Source organism: Mesoplodon bidens (genome assembly GCF_964165515.1).
Source record: "Mesoplodon bidens genome assembly, chromosome: 8".
In the NCBI taxonomy this organism is placed as follows: domain Eukaryota; kingdom Metazoa; phylum Chordata; class Mammalia; order Artiodactyla; family Ziphiidae; genus Mesoplodon; species Mesoplodon bidens.
Genome location: NC_138165.1, coordinates 80,420,539 through 80,440,546, shown reverse-complemented (window position 1 = coordinate 80,440,546; position 20,008 = coordinate 80,420,539). Strand labels below are relative to the sequence as shown.

The following is a 20,008-nucleotide window of genomic DNA, read 5'->3' as shown; positions in this document are numbered from 1 at the left end:
GTGCTTCTTAAATGTTTACATTCTAGATAAACCAAAGTTTAGGCGTGTAGGGTAGTTCTGCCCACTCATGTGACAGGTGCTGCTCAAGAAAAGTTTTAGAACCTAGTAGTTTTGACCAGGCATCTGTCTGCTGCTTTGATAGTGGTTTTACTTCTAACATTACTACTATCTTCCTTACTATTATTCTATAACCTTATCCACTATCCTGTGGGTGAGCCATGCCAGACGTCCACTTCACTACATATCCGTATCTCCTCACCAGCCACTATTCCAAACACTAATCAAAGTGGACTTCAGAACAAAGAAAATGACCTAAGCCAAAAGAAAATGCATAATGATGAAAGGGTCAATTCCAAAAAGACGTAATTCTTAAATGGTCCTGCACATTAAAAACAAAAACAGAGACTTCCCTGGTGGTGCAGTGGTTGAGAGCCCGCCTGCCGATGCAGGGGACACAGGTCCGTGCCCCGGTCCGGGAAGATCCAACATGCCACGGAGCGGCTGGGCCCGTGAGCCATGGCCGCTGAGCCTGTGCGTCCGGAGCCTGTGCTCCGCAACGGGAGAGGCCACAACAGTGAGAGGTCCGCGTACCACAAAAAAAAAAAAAGCATGAGAAAACTTTATGGGTGATAGAAATGTTCTATACCTTGATGGTGGTTGTGATTATACAACTGTGTTCTTTGTCCAAATTCAAACAACAGTATATCGTAAGAATGTCTATATATGTATAACTGAGTCACTTTGCTGTACAGCAGAGATTGGCACAGCACTGTAAGTCAACTATACTTCAATTAAAAATAAAATAAAATAATTTTTTAAAAAGTATATTGAAAAGGATAAATTTTAGTGTATGTAAATTATACCTCAATAAACCTGACACCCCACACACCTGCCCAAATAAGGCAAACCTTTCAAAAACAGTAAGAGCTAAAAAAGTTAATTACATCCTCAGTGAGTAAAATGGTGAGTCAACAGATACAAACAGAATTAACATATGTCACATAAACAGTGAACAAGCATTTAAAAAGAATATTCAGGAATAACCTGGCAGTCCAGTGGTTAAGACTAGGTGCTTGGGGCTTCCCTGGTGGCGCAGTGGTTGAGAATCTGCCTGCTAATGCAGGGGACATGGGTTCGAGCCCTGGTCTGGGAAGATCCCACATGCCGCGGAGCAACTAAGCCCGTGAGCCACAACTACTGAGCCTGCGCGTCTGGAGCCTGTGCTCCACAGCGAGAGAGGCCACGACAGTGAGAGGCCCGTGCACTGCGACGAAGAGTGGCCCCCACTTGCCACAACTAGAGAAAGCCCTTGCGCAGAAACGAAGACCCAACGCATCCATAAATAAATAAATTAATTAATTAATTAAAGTGACCTTTAAAAAAAAAAAAGACTAGGTGCCTTCACTGCCGTGGCCCAGGTTCAACCCTGGTCAGGGAACTAAGATCCCACAAGCCACATAGCGTGGCCAAAAAATAAATAAATAAAATAAATAAAAAGAATATTCAACCCTGTTATTAATAACAGCTATTATTTCTTATTAAATTGTATTACATGGCTACTATATGAGGTAATTAAATATATTATCTTAAATACTCTCCATGACCCCAGGAAATATGTAAGGAAATACAAATGAAAACAATGATGTACTCTGTCATACACACTGAATTGATAAAACTAAAGAAAAGGTATGAAGTCTAACTGTGACAAGGCTTCACAGCCATCCATTCATTCATTTGAACAATGTTTTTATTGGGTCTCATTTAAATCTTGCATTTTACCCCAACTGAGGGGAGACAGTGACAGATTTAATTACAAGGGAGGTACTGGGTAGGCCATACATATGGTGGGGGGGAGTTTAATTGGTAGGGAGATTGTCCAAAGGTGTGGGTCCTAATTCTTCCTTATACAATGGAGACATCTCTGAAGTCGAATAAAAGCATTCCTGTGACACTAAATCTATTTCCAGGAGTAGACTTTCCAGGAATTCCTAGGGATAGCATTAATGGCAACTGCTTTCTAGAGAAGTGAAGAATGTCTATCCTACAAGTCACCTAGCAATTCCTGACTGCACACAAAGCACTCAGAATCATGACAGAGTCCCACAGGGCCATATCAAGCTTTTGCACTTAAGTACTACTCTTCTCAGTAATACTATATATTTTCTTATTTTTATTATTAACCCTTGACTATTACAAAAATCCATATTGTCTCTCTAATTCTGAAGTCCATAAGGTCAGGACGTCTTCTCAATGCCTTTTGAGTTGCTCTGCACAGAGTGAGCATGGGTTCTAAAATAACGTAAACAGACAACACTTGTCCTTACCTTTAAAAATATCAGTATACATGCAAAATGGAAAAACATAATTAATGCGAAATGGTTTTCCAGAAAATACTAGATAGATCTCAGTAAATCCCAGTAGAACAGCAAGTAAAATAACAATTACAAAAATTTTTTTAATGATTTTTTTGATGTGGACCATTTTTAAAGTTTTTATTGAATTTGTTACAATATTGCTTCTGTTTTGTTTTGGTTTTCTGGCCTCAAGGCATGTGGGATCTTAGCTCCCTGACCAGGGATCCAACCCACACCCCCTGCATTGGAAGGAGAAGTCTTAACCACTGGACTGCCAGGGAAGTCCCCAACAATCACAAAATTTTAAGTATAGTAAATTGGAAGGGTATATACAGGGAGAAAAAAAAAAGACTTTTTTTTATCTTCCAAGTTTTCCATATTATTATTTGTTACTTTTGAAGTGTTAAAAATTTTAGTGCATTATGCCCCAAGAGTCCATGGCCTACTATGTATGCATATGGAAGATAACAGCATTTATGAAACCAGTTAATAACAACATTATTAACTCAACCCCCAGGTAGTTTCGAAATCTCAGCCGTAATTATGCTCTCTCATCTTCCTCACCCCTCAAATCTAATCAGTTAACAAGTCCTATCAATTCTTTGCTTCTCAAATAATCCTTTCTTCATTCACACTACAACCACCCTATTTCACACAAAGAAATTAAGTGTGGTGAAAATGAGAATAAAGCTAAAAGATGTTTTTCTTATTCTTAATTGCTTTAAAAGATAATTAACCATCTAAAGTAAAAAGAGTAACAATGCACTGTGGAATTTATAACAGAAAAGCAAAATAGTGGACAACAGCACAAAAGATGGGAGGTGGGAAATGGAAGTATATTAATATAAGGTTCTAACATGAACTATTAGATAACACAGATACAGAACATTTCCATCACTGCAGGAAGTTCTTTTGGAAAGCGCTGCTGTAGCACAACCACCAAGAGTATAATGAAAAAAGGTGTAACTGACAACTAATAGTAGAGATAAAATGAAATATAAAAAGTAATCCAAAAGAAGACAGGAAAAAAGAAACAGGATCTTGGAATTAAAGTCTGAACTGATATCAACTCCTGAAATAAATTTTACAATAGAAAGAAAAATGTACATCTTTGACCAAGAAATTCATTTCTAAGAATTTATCCTACAGATAAGCTCATTTATAATTGCACAAAGAAGTATAAATAAGAATGTTCAACACAGGACCATTTAACAGCAAAAGACTGGAAATGATCTAAATAACAAAACAGAAGCCTGATGAAATAACATATGGTCCATAATATACCTATATGTAAAGTCACATATGCATACATTTGTATGCACATAGAATAAATGTGAAATAATGCAAAAGAAACAGGTAACTGGATTTCTCTGAGAAGAACGAATTTAAGGCAAGTAGGGGGAGAGTGCATATTGTATTTTCTTTTACCACTTATAATTTTTATCATGTGCATATATTACCTGCATGGAAAGAAAAGAAAGAAAAAGAAAGAAAGAAAGGAAGGAAGGAAGGAAAGAAAGAAAGAAAGAAAGAAAGAGAAAGAAAGGAGGAAGGGCGGAAGAAAGAAAGAAAGAAAGAAAGAAGGAAAGGAGGAAGGGAAGAAAGAAAGAAAAGAAAAGGAAGGAAGGAAGGAAAAGGAAGAAAGAAAGAGGGAGAGAGGGAGGGAGGGCAGGAAGAAAGGGAGGCAGGGGAAGGGGAGGAAAAGAGGGGAAGGAAAGAAAGAGGAATACATGCTGGTAAGTAAACTGTAAAGCATACAATTCCAGAATCAGCCCCTTGGAGGCAAGAACTCCCCCCAAAATTTAAATTTACTTGCGAAAGAATTTTACACTAGCTCATAAAGAAGCATAGGTCAATTAAAAATGCTATATAGATTTTTGTTTTGGAATAAACTATAGATAATTTCACCTTGACTGCATGCTAGCTTTATAAGAAACAGTAGCAAAGACTTCCTATTAAAATAATACTGGGGCTTCCCTGGTGGCACAGTGGTTAAGAATCCGCCTGCCAATGCAGGGGACACGGGTTCAAGCCCTGGTCCGGGAAGATCCCACATGCTGTGGAGCAACTAAGCCCGTGCGCCACAGCTCTGAGCCTGTGCTCTAGAGCCCACGAGCCACAACTACTGAGCCCACATGCCACAGCTACTGAAGCCCGCGCGCCTAGAGCCCGTGCTCCACAAGAGAAGCCACCGCAACGAGAAGCCTGCGCACCGCAATGAAGAGTAGCCCTCACTCACCGCAACTAGACAAAGCCCGCGCACAGCAACGAAGACCCAACACAGCCAAAAATAAATAAATTTAAAATAATACTGAAGGAATAAAAACGTGTAACTCACAAGGGCAACAGACAGGAAAGGAGGCAACAGCAGAAAAGAGGTTTCAACAAAGTTTTGAAAGCAGATGTCTAAGTGGTACCAGTCTAAATGTAGTCCGATTATAAACTCAAATTAAGATTTCCTGATCTGCCCTGATACAAGTCCCAGATTTCTGTGGAAAGAAAAGTATCCTGTCATTCACAGGAAAGCAATGAATAACTTGCTGCATTTTCAACTTCTTATATGAATAAACAAACTTTTTGTTTAACAAACATCAAGAGCTAGGAAAGAAAGGTTTCATTTCATTTGAAAACGAAATGTGGGTGTGCTCATTTCAAGTTCAACTCAGAACTGACTATAGGTACAGAAAACACACACACACAACCCAAGAACACGTTTTACCTTAAAGAGATAAATTTCTTACATATCAATTTTTATGTACAGAGTACCAATGAGGTCAAGAAATCAACATATGTGCACAATAATTCTGCTAAACCTGTATTTGAGACATGGCAAGTTACTCAAGGAAATTTTTCAAACTCTTAAACAATGGCTTATCTCTTTAGTAGCTTTACTGTACAACCTTGCCAATAAATTTTCACACTGTAAAAAAATAACTTTACTAACTTTATTTAAATTAAATCTACTGAGCCTACCTTTAGAAAAGTTAAATCCCATTTGGCTTAAGCCAATTATTTAATCACAACATACTGTGGTTGCCTTATGAGTTATAGAAGAAAATCTACGAAAAGGAATTAATTTCAAGAAAGGTAAGCTAAGCTTAACTATGTTTTTGTCCAAGAAGGGTAGAGGTGAAAACTATACAAAATGAATAAGCGTATAAATTGGCCAAATAAAACGATCCACAAAGAAATCAGTCTGTACTCAGAACAGCACTATTACTTTATCATATCTCAACTTACTGATCACTAACGCAGGGGTTCCCTGAGAAACGGAAATCATTCCAAGGGTTTCTCCAGAGCAAAAAGATTGGGAGAAACTTCGTGAGAGAGACTAACTAGACAGGCTTTGTATTTCAGGACACAAGACATATCCTCAGGCCTGATATTGTAGGACTCTACCCAGGGGAACCTGGCCCAAGAGAAGGGAAAACAACTACATTTGAGAGACCCAGCATCATCGTTCTACTTTAAGATCCTCCAGTCTACCAGCCTGACCCAGACAGACTGAAAACCTAATCAGCAATTTTGTGTCTTATTTAATTATTAACAGAAAACTAAGGAAAGGTTCCAACATGAAAGACAAAGCTCAAGACAAAAAGGGCTCTGAGGATAATGCAGAAGGCAAGAGAAAACTTTGAGGGTATTTATACCTTTTATAAATATTTTGAGAAGACACTGACAAGACAAGGAATAATTTAGAAGATACTGAGAAGAAAAAGTAACATTAAGTTCTCTTGAAAAATGAAATACTACAGCTAAAATTTAAAAATCAATTAAAATGATAGAAAATAAATCTGCTAGAAAGAAAAACAAAAAGATACAGAGATGGAAACTAGGACAGAAATAAGAAAACTGTAGGTCAATCCAAGAGGTCCTACATAGCAGTGGTTCCAAAAATATAAAACAAAGATAACAGAAAGGAGAAATGATAGAAGAAAATTTCCCAGAAACAGTCTCGAGATTGAAAAATTCCACAGAGTAACTAGCACTCTGAATGGGGAAAAAATAAAAACAGAAAAAAAAAACACCCTACACCAAGGCAATCATTTCAGAATGGTGGTAATGCTTCCATAAAACAAACAACATACACACACAAACACACACACACACATTACATACAAAGGACTAAGAATCAGAATGGCATCAGACTTCTCAAAGCAATTCTAGAACCGAAAAGATGAAGTCCTTTCAACCTTCAGTAGAAAAATTATTTTCAACCTAGAATTCTATACCCAGTTAAACCATTAAGTGCAAAGACATATATAGACGTTCAAAGTCTTAAAAAATTTTGGAGGTTATGCTCCAGTAAAACAAGTTCCAGAGATCAGGATGTCCAAAACAGGAGAGGTGAAGGAGTTCCCAGAGAAGCTCCAAGGCAATAGCTATGCTACAGACCTAGAAATCAATGTGAGCCAGTTTGGAATAGCAGGATAGAAGATTCCAGAAAGGCTATCTTCAAGCAAAAAAGTAAAACTGACAAAATACCTGATGTGTTTCAAATACTTAAAAGAAAGTTTGTTATCGAAAGTTTGGGGATGAATTAGTCTTAGGTACATAGAAATTGAAGCAAACAAAAAGCTTTTTCAATTTCAAGGAGCTTAAGTTATAAAGAAAGGAAATATAATTGTAGCATACCACAATTAACAAAAACTTAACCAAGAGTGCTGTAACTACAATGCAAGGATTGGACAGGATGGCAATAAGGGATCTAAGTCTACATTTTTCCAAAGTAGGAAGTCATTATATAATACATAAAACTGAAAAAAGAAATCCTGAAGCAGGGGCTTCCCTGATGGTGCAGTGGTTAAGAATCCACCTGCCAATGCAGGGGACACAGGTTCAAGCCCTGGTCTGGGAAGATCCCACATGCCGTGGAGCAACTCAGCCTGTGTGCTACAACTATTGAGCCTGCGCTCTAGAGCCCGCGAGCCATAACTACTGAAGCCCACACACCTAGAGCCCGTGCTCCGCAACAAGAGAAGCCCCCGCTCGCTGCAACTAGAGAAAACCTGAGCACAGCAACGAAGACCCAACACAGCCCAAAATTAATGAATTAATTAATTAATTTTTAAAAAGGAAATTCTAAATCAGTATCAGTATGTTATTTAGAAATATGTAGGTCAACACCAGAAGAAACCACTAAGAGGTGAAAGTGGCTATCTCTAGGAGGCAAGAAGTGGGAGTGGAGAGAGATGTGGCAGGGAAACACTTTATTTGATTATAAGTTTAGTGCCATATGACATTTTAAATTATATACATGTTCTTTGATAAAAATAGAATTTAAAATTTAAAATACAGTATTTGACAAACATGCTATTTCTTCAAGTAGTTTGGAGATGGAAATAGCTTACTTTCTCAATTCCCCTCTTGTCTATTGCTGAGTTATCTTAACCCACGCTTACCTCCTCTCCATCCTCAGAGAAAGAAGTGACCTTAGTCGTTTCTGAGATTCCCTGACTACACCATGTGCTGGATTCCACTGCCTCTCACATTTTCCATGACCTTGCTCCATCTATTATTTCCTTCTCTTGAACCTGCAATCGTTCATTCTCCTGTGAATCTTTTCCCCAAACCTATAAAACATGCTGAAGTTCTCCCCATCCTATAAACAAATGAACTTAGCTCAATTCTTCATCCTGTTTTGTCATATTCCTTCCTTACAGTGACATATGGGTAATTTATACTCCATAAGAGTAATTTAGGGACCTCTCTGGCGGTCCAGTGGTTAAGACTTCGCCTTCCAGTGCAGGGGGTGTGGGTTCAATCCCTGGTCGGGGAGCTAAGATCCCACATGCCTCGTGCCAAAAAAAATCGAAACATAAAACAGAAGCAGTATTGTAACAAATTCAATAAAGACTTTAAAAATGATCCACATCAAAAAAAAAATCTTAGGGCTTTCCTGGTGGCGCAGTGGTTGAGCGTCTGCTTGCCGTTGCAGAGGACACAGGTTCGCGCCCCGGTCGGGGAAGATCCCACATGCCGCAGAATGGCTGGGCTCCTGAGTCATGGCCGCTGAGCCTGCGCGTCCGGAGCCTGTGCTCCGCAGCGGGAGAGGCCACAGCAGTGAGAGGCCCGCATACCGCAAAAAAAAAAAAAAAAAAAAAAAAAAAAAAATCTTAAAAAAAAGAGTAATTTATAATCATTACCTCTACTTCCTCACCCACCAATTTAATCTGATTTGTGCCCCCAACATGCTACTCAAAGGTCAGCAACGGAACCGAAATGCCAAATTCCAAAGTCTATTCTCCAGGCTCAGCATACTTGTTATCTTCAGAGAATCTGAAAATCTTTATCATCTCCTCCTTGAAATCCAAATCTTTCTTTTGGCTTTCTCAACACTATTCTACCACCACATTCTCAGGCTTATTCACTGACTTTTCTTTCTACTCTTAAAATGCTTGTTTTCTCCCAGAGTTGTATCCTCAGCATTCTCCTATCATCTTATCCAACCTAGTGATTAGTCATTTCAAGTATCGCCCACGTGCAAATGCTTAGCATAAAGTATGGGTTAAACGAATGTTTACTGAGCCGAAATAAATGAGCGCCAATTTTCTGCCTCCAATCTGTATTCCCAAGTTCTAAAACTATCTTGCCACAATTTAGAAAATTATCTGGATGTCCTGAGAGCACAAACTAAGTATGTCCAGAACTGGACTCACTGTTCTCTTCCCAAACCAGCATTCCTCACTGTGTCGCCTATCTCAATTAAGATAATCAGGGCTTCCCTGGTGATGCTGTGGTTGAGAGTCCGCCTGCCGATGCAGGGGACACGGGTTCGTGCCCCGGTCCGGGAAGATCCCACATGCCACGGAGCGGCTGGGCCCGTGAGCCATGGCCGCTGAGCCTGCGCGTCTGGAGCCTGTGCTCCGCAATGGGAGAGGCCACAACAGTGAGAGGCCCGCGTACCGCAAAAAAAAAAAAAAAAAAAAGATAATCAACTATTACCCTCAACTCCTCCTTTCTCAGTCCCTACATCCAACAGGTTACTGTACTGAATCCAAGTCTCCTCAATCTCTTTTATCCTCGCCATTCCCACTGCCATAGCACTTAAATTCATGTGCTCGATGCCGTTGTGAGTTACTATCCTACAGTCTTCTCCATGTCAAATTCATAGCCTATTCATTCTAAATATTTATCAACACTATGCATTCCAAGAATGTAAATACCACTAATATAACAAGTTAACTTTTAATGTCTCAACCCTTGGATGAAGAGGATGATAAAAATGATGTGAAAATAGCTAATATCAAGAGATTCCTTCCTACACCCACAAAGAGATTACAAAGATTTTATCCTTCTAACAATCCTCTATTGTAAAATATTAATAGTTGACCCTTGAACAACGAGGGTTTAAGGCCACCGACTCTCTGCATAGTAGAAAATCCGCATATAACTTTAGATTCAGCCATCTGGTCCCACAGTTCCTCATGTGCAGATTCAACCAACTTTGGATCATACATATTGTAGTACTATTTATTTTTTTAAAATCCACATATAAGTGGACCAGGGCAATTCAAACCTGCTTTGTTCAAGGGTCAGCTGTACTATTAGTCAGCATCCCCATTTTACAGGTGAAGTGAATTTGCCTAAAGTTAAACAGCTACTACTAAGTAAGCAGTAATGCCAAGATTTGAACTCTGACAATCTGGCTCCAGAGGTATTAATCATGGGATACATTCATATATCCTATTCAAGGCCATTCTGAAAACTTACCTTTCTACTCTCTTTCTCGACTGCTTGCTCTCTTTTATCCCCAACATCCTATACTCTACATTTTAAGACACAGGACCTAATATGATATGTATATTTTCACACCTCTATGATCCAGCTGTAAAGTTCTGTTCCTCTCTTTCCAACCCAAAGCAAAAGCCATCTCCTCTGACAGAACTTCTATACCCACTCCCCACAGAATTACTCACTTCTCTATGAGCCCAAAGTACTCATATTATATACTTATGAACCTATCTTACATGGCTGGTTTGTGAGTCTCTGGAGTTCTCTCTTTTACATTCTTCAATCAAAGCTTACAGAATTGAACTTAATTCAATACAAACTCTACTAGCCAAGACGCGGAATTAATAGTAAGTTTCTACTTGCCTCAACTTCAGTGTTTGTAAAATATAAATATTATAAACCAAAAGGATTCCCCTGAATGTGTGAAGTTACCAGCAATCCTTCAAATGTTAGAGAAACACCTAATTCTTAAAGTTGTGTACTTCACAAAGTACTAGAAAGCAGAAGTCTAAGATGCTGCAAATTTGAAGTTCTGTTATTCTACTTCCTGATTATTAGTCCAGAGAAATCCATCTCTTGTTGTTGCTCTTGCCACACCCCCACCTCAATAAACAACCAAATTCATACACAACATAATACATCCAAAGTAAGGGGAAAATTAGCAAAAACACAACTTGCTATCTACCTATCAGCCAGCCACACTGTAAAAATAACTTTTGTACATACTGTACTAATGCCCTTTTCTTTAATGAGGAGTTTTCAAATTATTTCCCTTCAGTGCTTCTAGTGACTGTTTTTCAAATTTAGAGTTCAGCAAAATCAAAGGGGTCGGGGCGGGGGGTACTTTCAAGGTCTGGAGTAGGGTCTGGGAACTTGCATTTTTAACAAAGACCCTGAGTGAATCTGGTACAGATAAGGCACAGACCACACTCTGAGAAACAGTTCTGGATGTTCTTTGCAACTCAAAATATCATACAACCATGAAAACTAAGCCTACACTGGCAATTTATGTTACATCCACTAAAACTAAAAGCAAAACTAGTATGATACACAATAGCTAACTTTTATACTGAAGTACTCTGCTGAGTATTTTTCAATTTTCTTTCATTTAATCCTTAGCACCATATGAAGTAAATATCATCATCACCTTACAAATGAGAAAGTTAAGAGTTAGAAAGTTAATCGCTTCTCCACATCACATGGCTTCTAAGTGGTGGAACACGGTATTAAAACCCAGAATGTCTACCCAAAGCCTATGCTCCTATCCTCTTTATGCCACCTATTTGTAATATATCTATTTGACACTGTATAGAGTAAGACAAAGTCAGGTAAAAGGAGGGAAGGCATAAAAACTTTGTCTTCTTTGTCTTCTTCACCATTTTATCTGCAGTTAACACCGTTGCCTAGTTACCTTTTCTAAGCATATCTCAGTTCCTAACAACAAACCACTTTGCCGTGGAGATGGCAGGCACTGAAGGTGGGAAGTTTAAAATACCTGTCACGAATGGGTGCTTGGATTACCTTATATTGAATACTCTGGGTTTTTTTTTTTTTAACATCTTTATTGGAGTATAATTGCTTTACAATGGTGTGTTAGTTCCTGCCTTATAACAAAGTGAATCGGTTATACATATACCTATGTTCCCATACCTCTTCCCTCTTGCGTCTCCCTCCCTCTGCCCTTTACCACCTATGTAATCTTAGGCAGGCTCCCTGTGCTCCTTTACGAAATGGGATGATAATCCTATTTTAATATATAACATACGTAAAGCACCCAGCACATAGAAGATAAAATATATTGCCCTCCTCCACCTTTTATTCTATTTACTAACATTTCTAAACGCCACTTATTTTCACTGGGCTTGAAACTACTTCCAAAAAGTAATAAATCAAGTGAAGGAAGTTCTCTATTAGCTAATGATTAGCTTTAACCTTGGGGAAATAAAGCAACTGGGTAGGGAGCTGACTGTATAGGGACACCCCCCTAAAGATCCTGAGATCTTCAAATAGGGGACTGGATTCCTAACAAAGATTAGGGCATCCAATTCATCCTATAAACACCTAGAAGCTGACAACCTGATCCAGATGGACCCTGGAATCTGAGCCACATGAGGTTTACTTCATAAGGTAGGCCCTTGCTCTCTACCAATAAGCATGTCTACATTTCATTGAGGCTGCAAACTGGCAGTAATCTCCTTCAATCAAAAAGGGAGTCTCAGAGCTTCCCTGGTGGCGCAGTGATTAAGAATCCGCCTGCCAATACAGGGGACACAGGTTCGAGGCCTGGTCCAGGAAAATCCCACATGCCGCGGAGCAACTCAGCCCATGCACCACAACTACTGAGCCTGTGCTCTAGAGACCACGAGCCACAACTACTGAGCCCGAGAGCCACAACTACGGAAACCCGCATGCCTAGAGCCCATGCTCCGCAACGAGAAGCCACCGCAATGAGAAGCCCACGCATGGCAACAAAGAGTAGCCCCCGCTCGCCGCAACTAGAGAAAGCCCGCGTGCAGCAATGAAGACCCAACGCAGCCAAAAATAAATACTTAAAATAAATATTTTTTAAAATGTTTTAAATTTAAAAAGGGGTCTCTGCTGTACACCTGAAACTTTGTAAATCAACTGTACTTCAATTAAAAAATAAGAAAAAAATGTTTTTAAATTTTTAAAAGGGAGTCTCATAATTTAAAAGATTCTCCTTTTCTTCCAGATTGAGTCTGAGAAAAACAGCAAATGGTCTAGTTTGTGCTATGAAGACAAAATCAGAAAATATTTGTCCCACTCTGCATGGAAGTTCACTAGAGTGAAACAAAAACACATTCCTGGGAAGGAGGCTATCAGACATTCACTTCAGTATAACTTAGTAACAGGCAGTATCCCTTTTCACACCTAGGTGAGAGTGCTGCACTGGAGAAAAAAGAGTTTTTATTTTGGGGGGTTTTTTTGGTGGGGGGAGTGAGAGGGCTAATGAGAAGGGTCAATTTTACAGCATGATACTGTACGGAATGACAGATCTGAGGGAAAGAAGCTTTGGAAAACATGAAGAGTGGGCACAGGAGGAGCCTGAGATCCCGGCAAATAAAGCCCTTCTAGCGATGAGAAGAAAAGAGCACCTTCCTCCACACACTGCTAATACTTAACCCAGCTTTCATTAGGTTACTGCTTCTTTAAAGGTCAAATAGTTGAGAGGGTAGCCAGATTCTGTTATCAGACTGGGGTCACCACCTCCTTCCTCCATCTTAACTGCCCACTTCAGCAGCTCTCCTTCCCTTCCACCTGCCACGCAATGTCAGCTGCAGAAGGTTGAAGGCAAACTGAAGCAATTATGTCCACCAGATACCACTAAGAGTTGCTTCAAAACCTAAACACATATGTCACTTTGGTATGTTATGTATTTCCCAGGTTCTATCCTACACATCAAGCTACCTCCTTGATATAATGTAAAAGACATGGTTTTGGAGTACCTAATATCCACTCCACCACCTGTTACTTCACCTCTCACAACCTCCTGTGAGAGTTAAAATGAGATCCTGTAGGTAAATCATCCACCATAAGGAGGAGCTCAGTAAGCAATAGCTATTATTTGAGGAAGAGGGGGTTCTTTTAACAAAGTTTAAAAAAAGCATTTTGCATTTTCAGAAGGTTTAAAACAGTACTCTTGTTCTAGTCAGAAAACACTATAGATCATTCTTCAGGGCAATTCTCTCCCCAGAAAACATCCATTGTCTAAAATCTTTGATAAAATAAACAGTAGAAAAGACTCATCCCACTCCCTGCATTTTTTAATGAACCCTTGAAACCACTTCATCTGTTCTATTTGGTTAGGAAGTACTGTGCTAAGCTTCCTGAAATATCCAGCCATTCTGCCTAAAGATTCTAACAGAAATTCCCAAGACAGGGAAAGACAAAGGTATACGTTGGCAGTATTAATACGTAAGCTAAAAACCACCCATTTCTCTTTTCAGTGGATTCTAACAGGAAGGCAATCAGATGATAAATTTTTTCTTTCCATTTCCACAATATGAAGTTCTCTTTTGAGTTCCTCTTTATGAATGACTCCCAAGGAACCCAAGAGCCCCATTCAGGACTTTCCCCCAAAAAAGCTCCCAAGTCTAGAGAAAAACAATTTTTAGGTCCCTAAAATAATAACAAGGAGACAAATCTTGGATCTTGTTTTTTTTTAAAAAAAAAGGTTTTCATCCTAAACACAAAATCAGTGTAACAGACATACACCAGAGCCTCATACAAAGCCCATAAACCCCCCAAAGGAATCTTGCTTAACTTACTTCTCACTTCTTGCTACCCACTTAGCAAATCTTAGTAAATGCTAACATGCTCCGAGCCTCATGTCTCTTCAGGGACCCAACCAAACCTGCTATGCTAGTGCACTCAAATCCCCCAAATCTGAAACTGTTCTGTGAAAGAGAAATACTTAGCAGCAGATATGTGCTATACTAACATTAACCATGTCACTGAAGTGACAAACCACTCTTAGCCTCACCCCCAAGGGAGGGTAAGCAGTAACCAGCGGGCGGCCAGAAACCCAGGTTTATCATTAACACATCAGGCCAAGCACAAGGTTAGCGGCTGCACCTCCAGGGACGGGCACCAACGCAGGCCCGACTGAGGCATGAATGAGACAGCCGGGGAGGGAGCGGCGCAGGGGGCGCGGGGATGGCCCTGACAAGGCTGGGCCGCACCTCCCGGGCCCCGCCCAGGCCCCGCCCCCCGGCCACCCCGGCTCCGCGGCAGCGCCGCAGTCCCTGCGCGGTAGCGGCGCGCGCCCGGGACCCCTTCCCGCCGTCGCCTTCCCCTCTTCGCGCGGCCCCCAGCACGTACCTGCTTTGCAAAGAGGGGCGCTCGGGCTCCTCCTCTCCGGGGAGCTTCGGCTCTGCTCCGGGGACCTCCTCCGGTGCCGGACGCGGGCTGCGGGTGGGGCCGCGCTCACCTCGCCTGTCCACAGGTGGGTGGGCGACGAGGAAGGCGACGACACGGTGCCCAGCAGCGGCGGCGGGGGCTGCGGCCGTGGGGGGCTCCCGCGGGCCCCGGGCGCGGCGCCGCGCGTGGGGCTGGTGCCTCGCGTGGACGTCGAGGACGCGCCCGTCTGCGTGGCCACCGTGGGGCTGGTGCGCGCGGCCGCACTCCCGCCGCCCCGCGTGGGGCTTGTGCTGCGCGAGGCGGTGCGCGGGGCCCCACTGCTGCCGCCGCCGCCCGAGGGGCCTGAGGCGCCACCACAGCAGCCGCCGTTGTTGCCGCCGCCGCCGCCGTTGCTCCGCGTGGGGCTGCCATGTTGCTGCTGCTGCTGCTTCAGCTGGAACGGAACCGTCGCCCTCATGGGCTGCAGGCGGCTCCCGGATCCCCCGGCCGTGGCGACCGCACCGCCCCCGAGGGAGCCGGCCGGCGTGGGGGACCCATTGCGCCTCACCCGCTGGGACATGGTCCCCCCCTCCCCGGTGACTGGGCGAGACGTGGGGTTTTGTTGTTGTTGGGTTGCAGGGGGAGGATTCTCGAGACCGGATGGAAGGCCCCCGCGACCGGGTGACGAAGCCGGAGTCCGAGGTGCGGGGGGCGCCCGGGCTGCGACCGGCAGCAACGAGGTGGTGCAGCCGCCGCCGCCGCTGCCGCTCCTCCTCATCAACAATAGTGTCTCCTCCACTGCCCCCGCCCCCCGCGAGCGCCCATTGGTGCAGCGTCAGCCGCGCTCGAGCCGCTCCACCGCGCCCATTGGCTGCGAGCAGCTCGGGTCCCGGGCCCCCGGGGCCTTAGAGAGCCTGGGTTTGCGAGGAGACCTTCTGCTCTTTAAAGAGAAAGAGACCCGCCCCCCCGGGGGGAGGAGGAGCGGAGGAAACAGGCTGAGTGTATGTGTAGGGTGCGCGCGCGCGTGTGAGTGTACACGTGAGTGTACACGCGTACGCGCGCGCCTGGCCACGCGCATCTTCCCCTTCCCACAGGGGGGAGCCCTGGGGACTCAGATTCTGGAATATTGCCAAAGGGAATGTCCCGAAGCAAATCGGTCCCCAGGGAAGTCTGAGGTCTTTCCCCCAAAACTCACTTCCTTACCTCAATATTGACTGGCACAGTCCGTGTACGTGCGTCTCTTTCTAGCTTTTTTTGCTTGATCTTTGTTCTGTCCTAATTCCGTCAACGTTTGGACAGGGCTCAAAGGAAAAGAAATTTAATTAATCTTACTGGCATTTTACGCCTTGTCTCTCTTTTTTTTTTTTTAAGCTCTACAAAGAGCCAAATCTCAGAAGGATTAAAATTGCTGGTTTGAATGCGGTTTTAGATCGTATCTATGAAGTCCAGTTACCAAATGCTACTGCTACATCTCCTGTATCTCAAGTAATCAAGAATTTATTTTAATCAGCTACTTCACAGTTCCCTGATACCTTGGAAAGATGCTGCTGCCTTAGAAGTTTAAGTGCCATAGTTTTCAAAGGGCCTTATTTTATCCTCACGATCATTATTTGAGACAAAACTGGACCAGCCATTCGTATTTTTGTCTAGTGGAGAAACAGGTCCTTGTAGTATGGGCAAGAACTCAGTAACACTAGTTCTAAAATAACCTTAGAGGCTCCTTATCAAGACAAAAAAAAATTTTTAAAGGTGGACCCGTAGCCCACATACTCACTTCTCAGGCTATAAACTGCCTGTCCATGACCTGTTTTCCCTTTACTACTTTATTAGATATACATTTTAGACAGATTTTGTCTTGTAAAAACATGGGAGTGGCAGGCCCAGTATGATTTGCTCTGGACCTGAAATTCTACTGGGCCCCATGCACTGTGGTGGAGAGCCTTTGAGGACGCAGAAAACAGATTCATATCTCAGATCCACCACATACTCTGTGGCCTTGGATAAGTCACTAGGCAGTTTCCTTATCTGTAAAATGCAGTTAAACAATACCATCTCCTTCATACAACCCTTTATCAACCAAGGGTTAAATGAGAACGTGGTGCGTAGAAAGTACTCAATACTTTGAGTCTCCATGTGATTCAGAGGCCCGCATCTCTGCTTATCACGAATTCCTCCTCTCTCCTCCACCACAAAGAGAGTCCCCAAGCCCTTATCCCAGGACCTTCCTTAAGCTGGCTGGTGCTCTAGATAGACCTGACATCACTACCCATCCACACAACCTGGAGTGAAGACAAAAGCAGCTTCTCCCTAGACAGGAAGAAGGAAACTACCAACAAGATCCATGCAGAGAGTTAAAGCTAGTCTTAAAACAAGGGGTAAGAGAGAAGATAAGCCTTTAAATAAGGATGTCCTAGAAGCTGTGTCTAACGCTTTGTCCTGCACAAAGTAGGAACTCAACACATATTTATTTTTTTTATTTTTTTTGCTTTATAACAAATTTAATCAGTTATACATATACATATGTTTCCATATCCCCTCCCTTTTGCGTCTCCCTCCCACCCTCCCTATCCCACCCCTCCAGGCAGTCAAAGCACCGAGCTGATCTCCCTGTGCTATGCGGCTGCTTCCCACTAGCTATCTACCTTATGTTTGGTAGTGTATATATGTCCATGCCGCTCTTTCACTTTGTCACAGCTTACCCTTCCCCCTCCCCATATCCTCAAGTCCATTCTCTAGTAGGTCTGTGTCTTTATTCCTGTATTACCCCTATGTTCTTCATGACATTTTTTTTCTTAAATTCCATATATATGTGTTAGCATACAGTATTTGTCTTTCTCTTTCTGACTTACTTCACTCTGTATGACAGACTCTAGGTCTATCCACCTCATTACAAATAGCTCAATTTCATTTCTCTTTATGGCTGAGTAATATTCCATTGTATATATGTGCCACATCTTCTTTATCCATTCATCCGATGATGGACACTTAGGTTGTTTCCATCTCCGGGCTATTGTAAATAGGGCTGCTATGAACATTTTGGTACATGTCTCTTTTTGAATTATGGTTTTCTCAGGGTATATGCCTAGTAGTGGGATTGCTGGGTCATATGGTAGTTCTATTTGTAGTTTTTTAAGGAACCTCCATACCGTTCTCCATAGCGGCTGTACCAATTCCCATTCCCACCAGCAGTGCAAGAGTGTTCTCTTTTTTCCACACCCTCTCCAGCATTTATTGTTTGTAGATTTTTTGATGATGGCCATTCTGACTGGTGTGAGATGATATCTCATGGTAGTTTTGATTTGCATTTCTCTAATGAGTAAAGATGTTGAGCATCCTTTCATGTGTTTGTTGGCAGTCTGTATATCTTCTGTGGAGAAATGTCTATTTAGGTCTTCTGCCCATTTTTGGATTGGGTTGTTTGTTTTTTTGTTATTGAGCTGCATGAGCTGCTTATAAATTTTGGAGATTAATCCTTTGTCAGTTGCTTCATTTGCAAATATTTTCTCCCATTCTGAGGGTTGTCTTTTGGTCTTGTTTATGGTTTCCTTTGCTGTGCAAAAGCTTTTAAGTTTCATTAGGTCCCATGTGTTTATTTTTGTCTTTATTTCCATTTCTCTAGGAGGTGGGTCAAAAAGGATCTTGCTGTGATTTACGTCATAGAGTGTTCTACCTATGTTTTCCTCTAAGAGTTTGATCGTGTCTGGCCTTACATTTAGGTCTTTAATCCATTTTGAGCTTATTTTTGTGTATGGTGTTAGGGAGTGATCTAATCTCATACTTTTACATGTCCCTATCCAGTTTTCCCAGCACCACTTATTGAAGAGACTGTCCTTTCTCCACTGTACATTCCTGCCTCCTTTATCAAAGATAAGGTGACCATATGTCCGTGTGTTTAACTCTGGGCTTTCTATCCTGTTCCATTGATCTATCTTTCTGTTTTTGTGCCAGTACCATACTGTCTTGATTACTGTAGCTTTGTAGTATAGTCTGAAGTCAGGGAGCCTGATTCCTCCAGCTCCATTTTTCGTTCTCAAGATTGCTTTGGCTATTCGGGGTCTTTTTTGTTTCCATACAAATTGTGAAATTTTTTGTTCTAGTTCTGTGAAAAATGCCAGTGGTAGTTTGATAGGGATTGCATTGAATCTGTAGATTGCTTTGGGTAGTAGAGTCATTTTCACAATGTTGATTCTTCCAATCCAAGAACATGGTACATCTCTCCATCTATTTGTATCATCTTTAATTTCTTTCATCAGTGTCTTATAATTTTCTGCATACAGGTCTTTTGTCTCCTTAGGTAGGTTTATTCCTAGATATTTTATTCTTTTTGTTGCAATGGTAAATGGGAATGTTTCCTTGATTTCACTTTCAGATTTTTCATCATTAGTATATAGGAATGCCAGAGATTTCTGTGCATTAATTTTGTATCCTGAAACTTTACCAAATTCATTGATTAGCTCTAGTAGTTTTCTGGTAGCATCTTTAGGTTTCTCTATGTATAGTATCATGTCATCTGCAAACAGTGACAGCTTTACTTCTTCTTTTCCAATTTGGATTCCTTTTATTTCCTTTTCTTCTCTGATTGCTGTCAACACATATTTATTGAGTTAAACTGAGGGAGTTCAGCAGCCCTAGAGTCTTAGGCTTCCTGATCAATTACTTTTTCAAAAAAATTTTGTTGAAGTATAGTTGATTTACAATGTTGTGTTAATTTCTGCTGTACAGCAAAGTGACTTATTTTTGTTCATATTCTCTTCCATTATGGTTTATCATAGGATATTGAATATAGTTCCCTGTGCCATACAGTAGGACCTTGTTGTTTATTCATACTATATATAATAGTTTGCATCTGCTAATCCCAAACTCCCAATACTTCCCACCCACACCCCCTTGGCAACCACAAGTCTGTTCTCTACATGTGTGACTCTGTTTCTGTTTCGTAGATATGTTGATTTGTGTTGTATTTTAGATTCCACATATAAGTGATATCATATGGTATTTGTCTTCCTCTTTCTGACTTACTTCACTTAGTATGATAACCTCTAGATCCATCCATGTTGCTG

At 41.6% G+C, this 20,008-nt stretch overlaps 1 protein-coding gene across 2 annotated transcripts in view; it reads right to left on the bottom strand.

Moving 5' to 3' along the window:
* The window catches only part of FAM117B (family with sequence similarity 117 member B), an 84,831-nt gene extending 69,121 nt beyond the window's left edge, over nt 1–15,710 (bottom strand). The window contains exon 1 of one of the 2 annotated variants that reach the window (XR_014016567.1): nt 14,931–15,660. Coding sequence is in view for 1 of the 2 variants with exons in the window: in XM_081243279.1 (XP_081099405.1) it covers nt 14,931–15,528 (598 nt within the window). In the remaining variant the exon portion in view is untranslated. Of the gene's footprint in view, nt 1–14,930 lie in introns of both variants that reach the window. The other variant, XM_081243279.1, reaches the window with a different exon arrangement.
* Nucleotides 15,711–20,008: the final 4,298 nt, after the last annotated feature.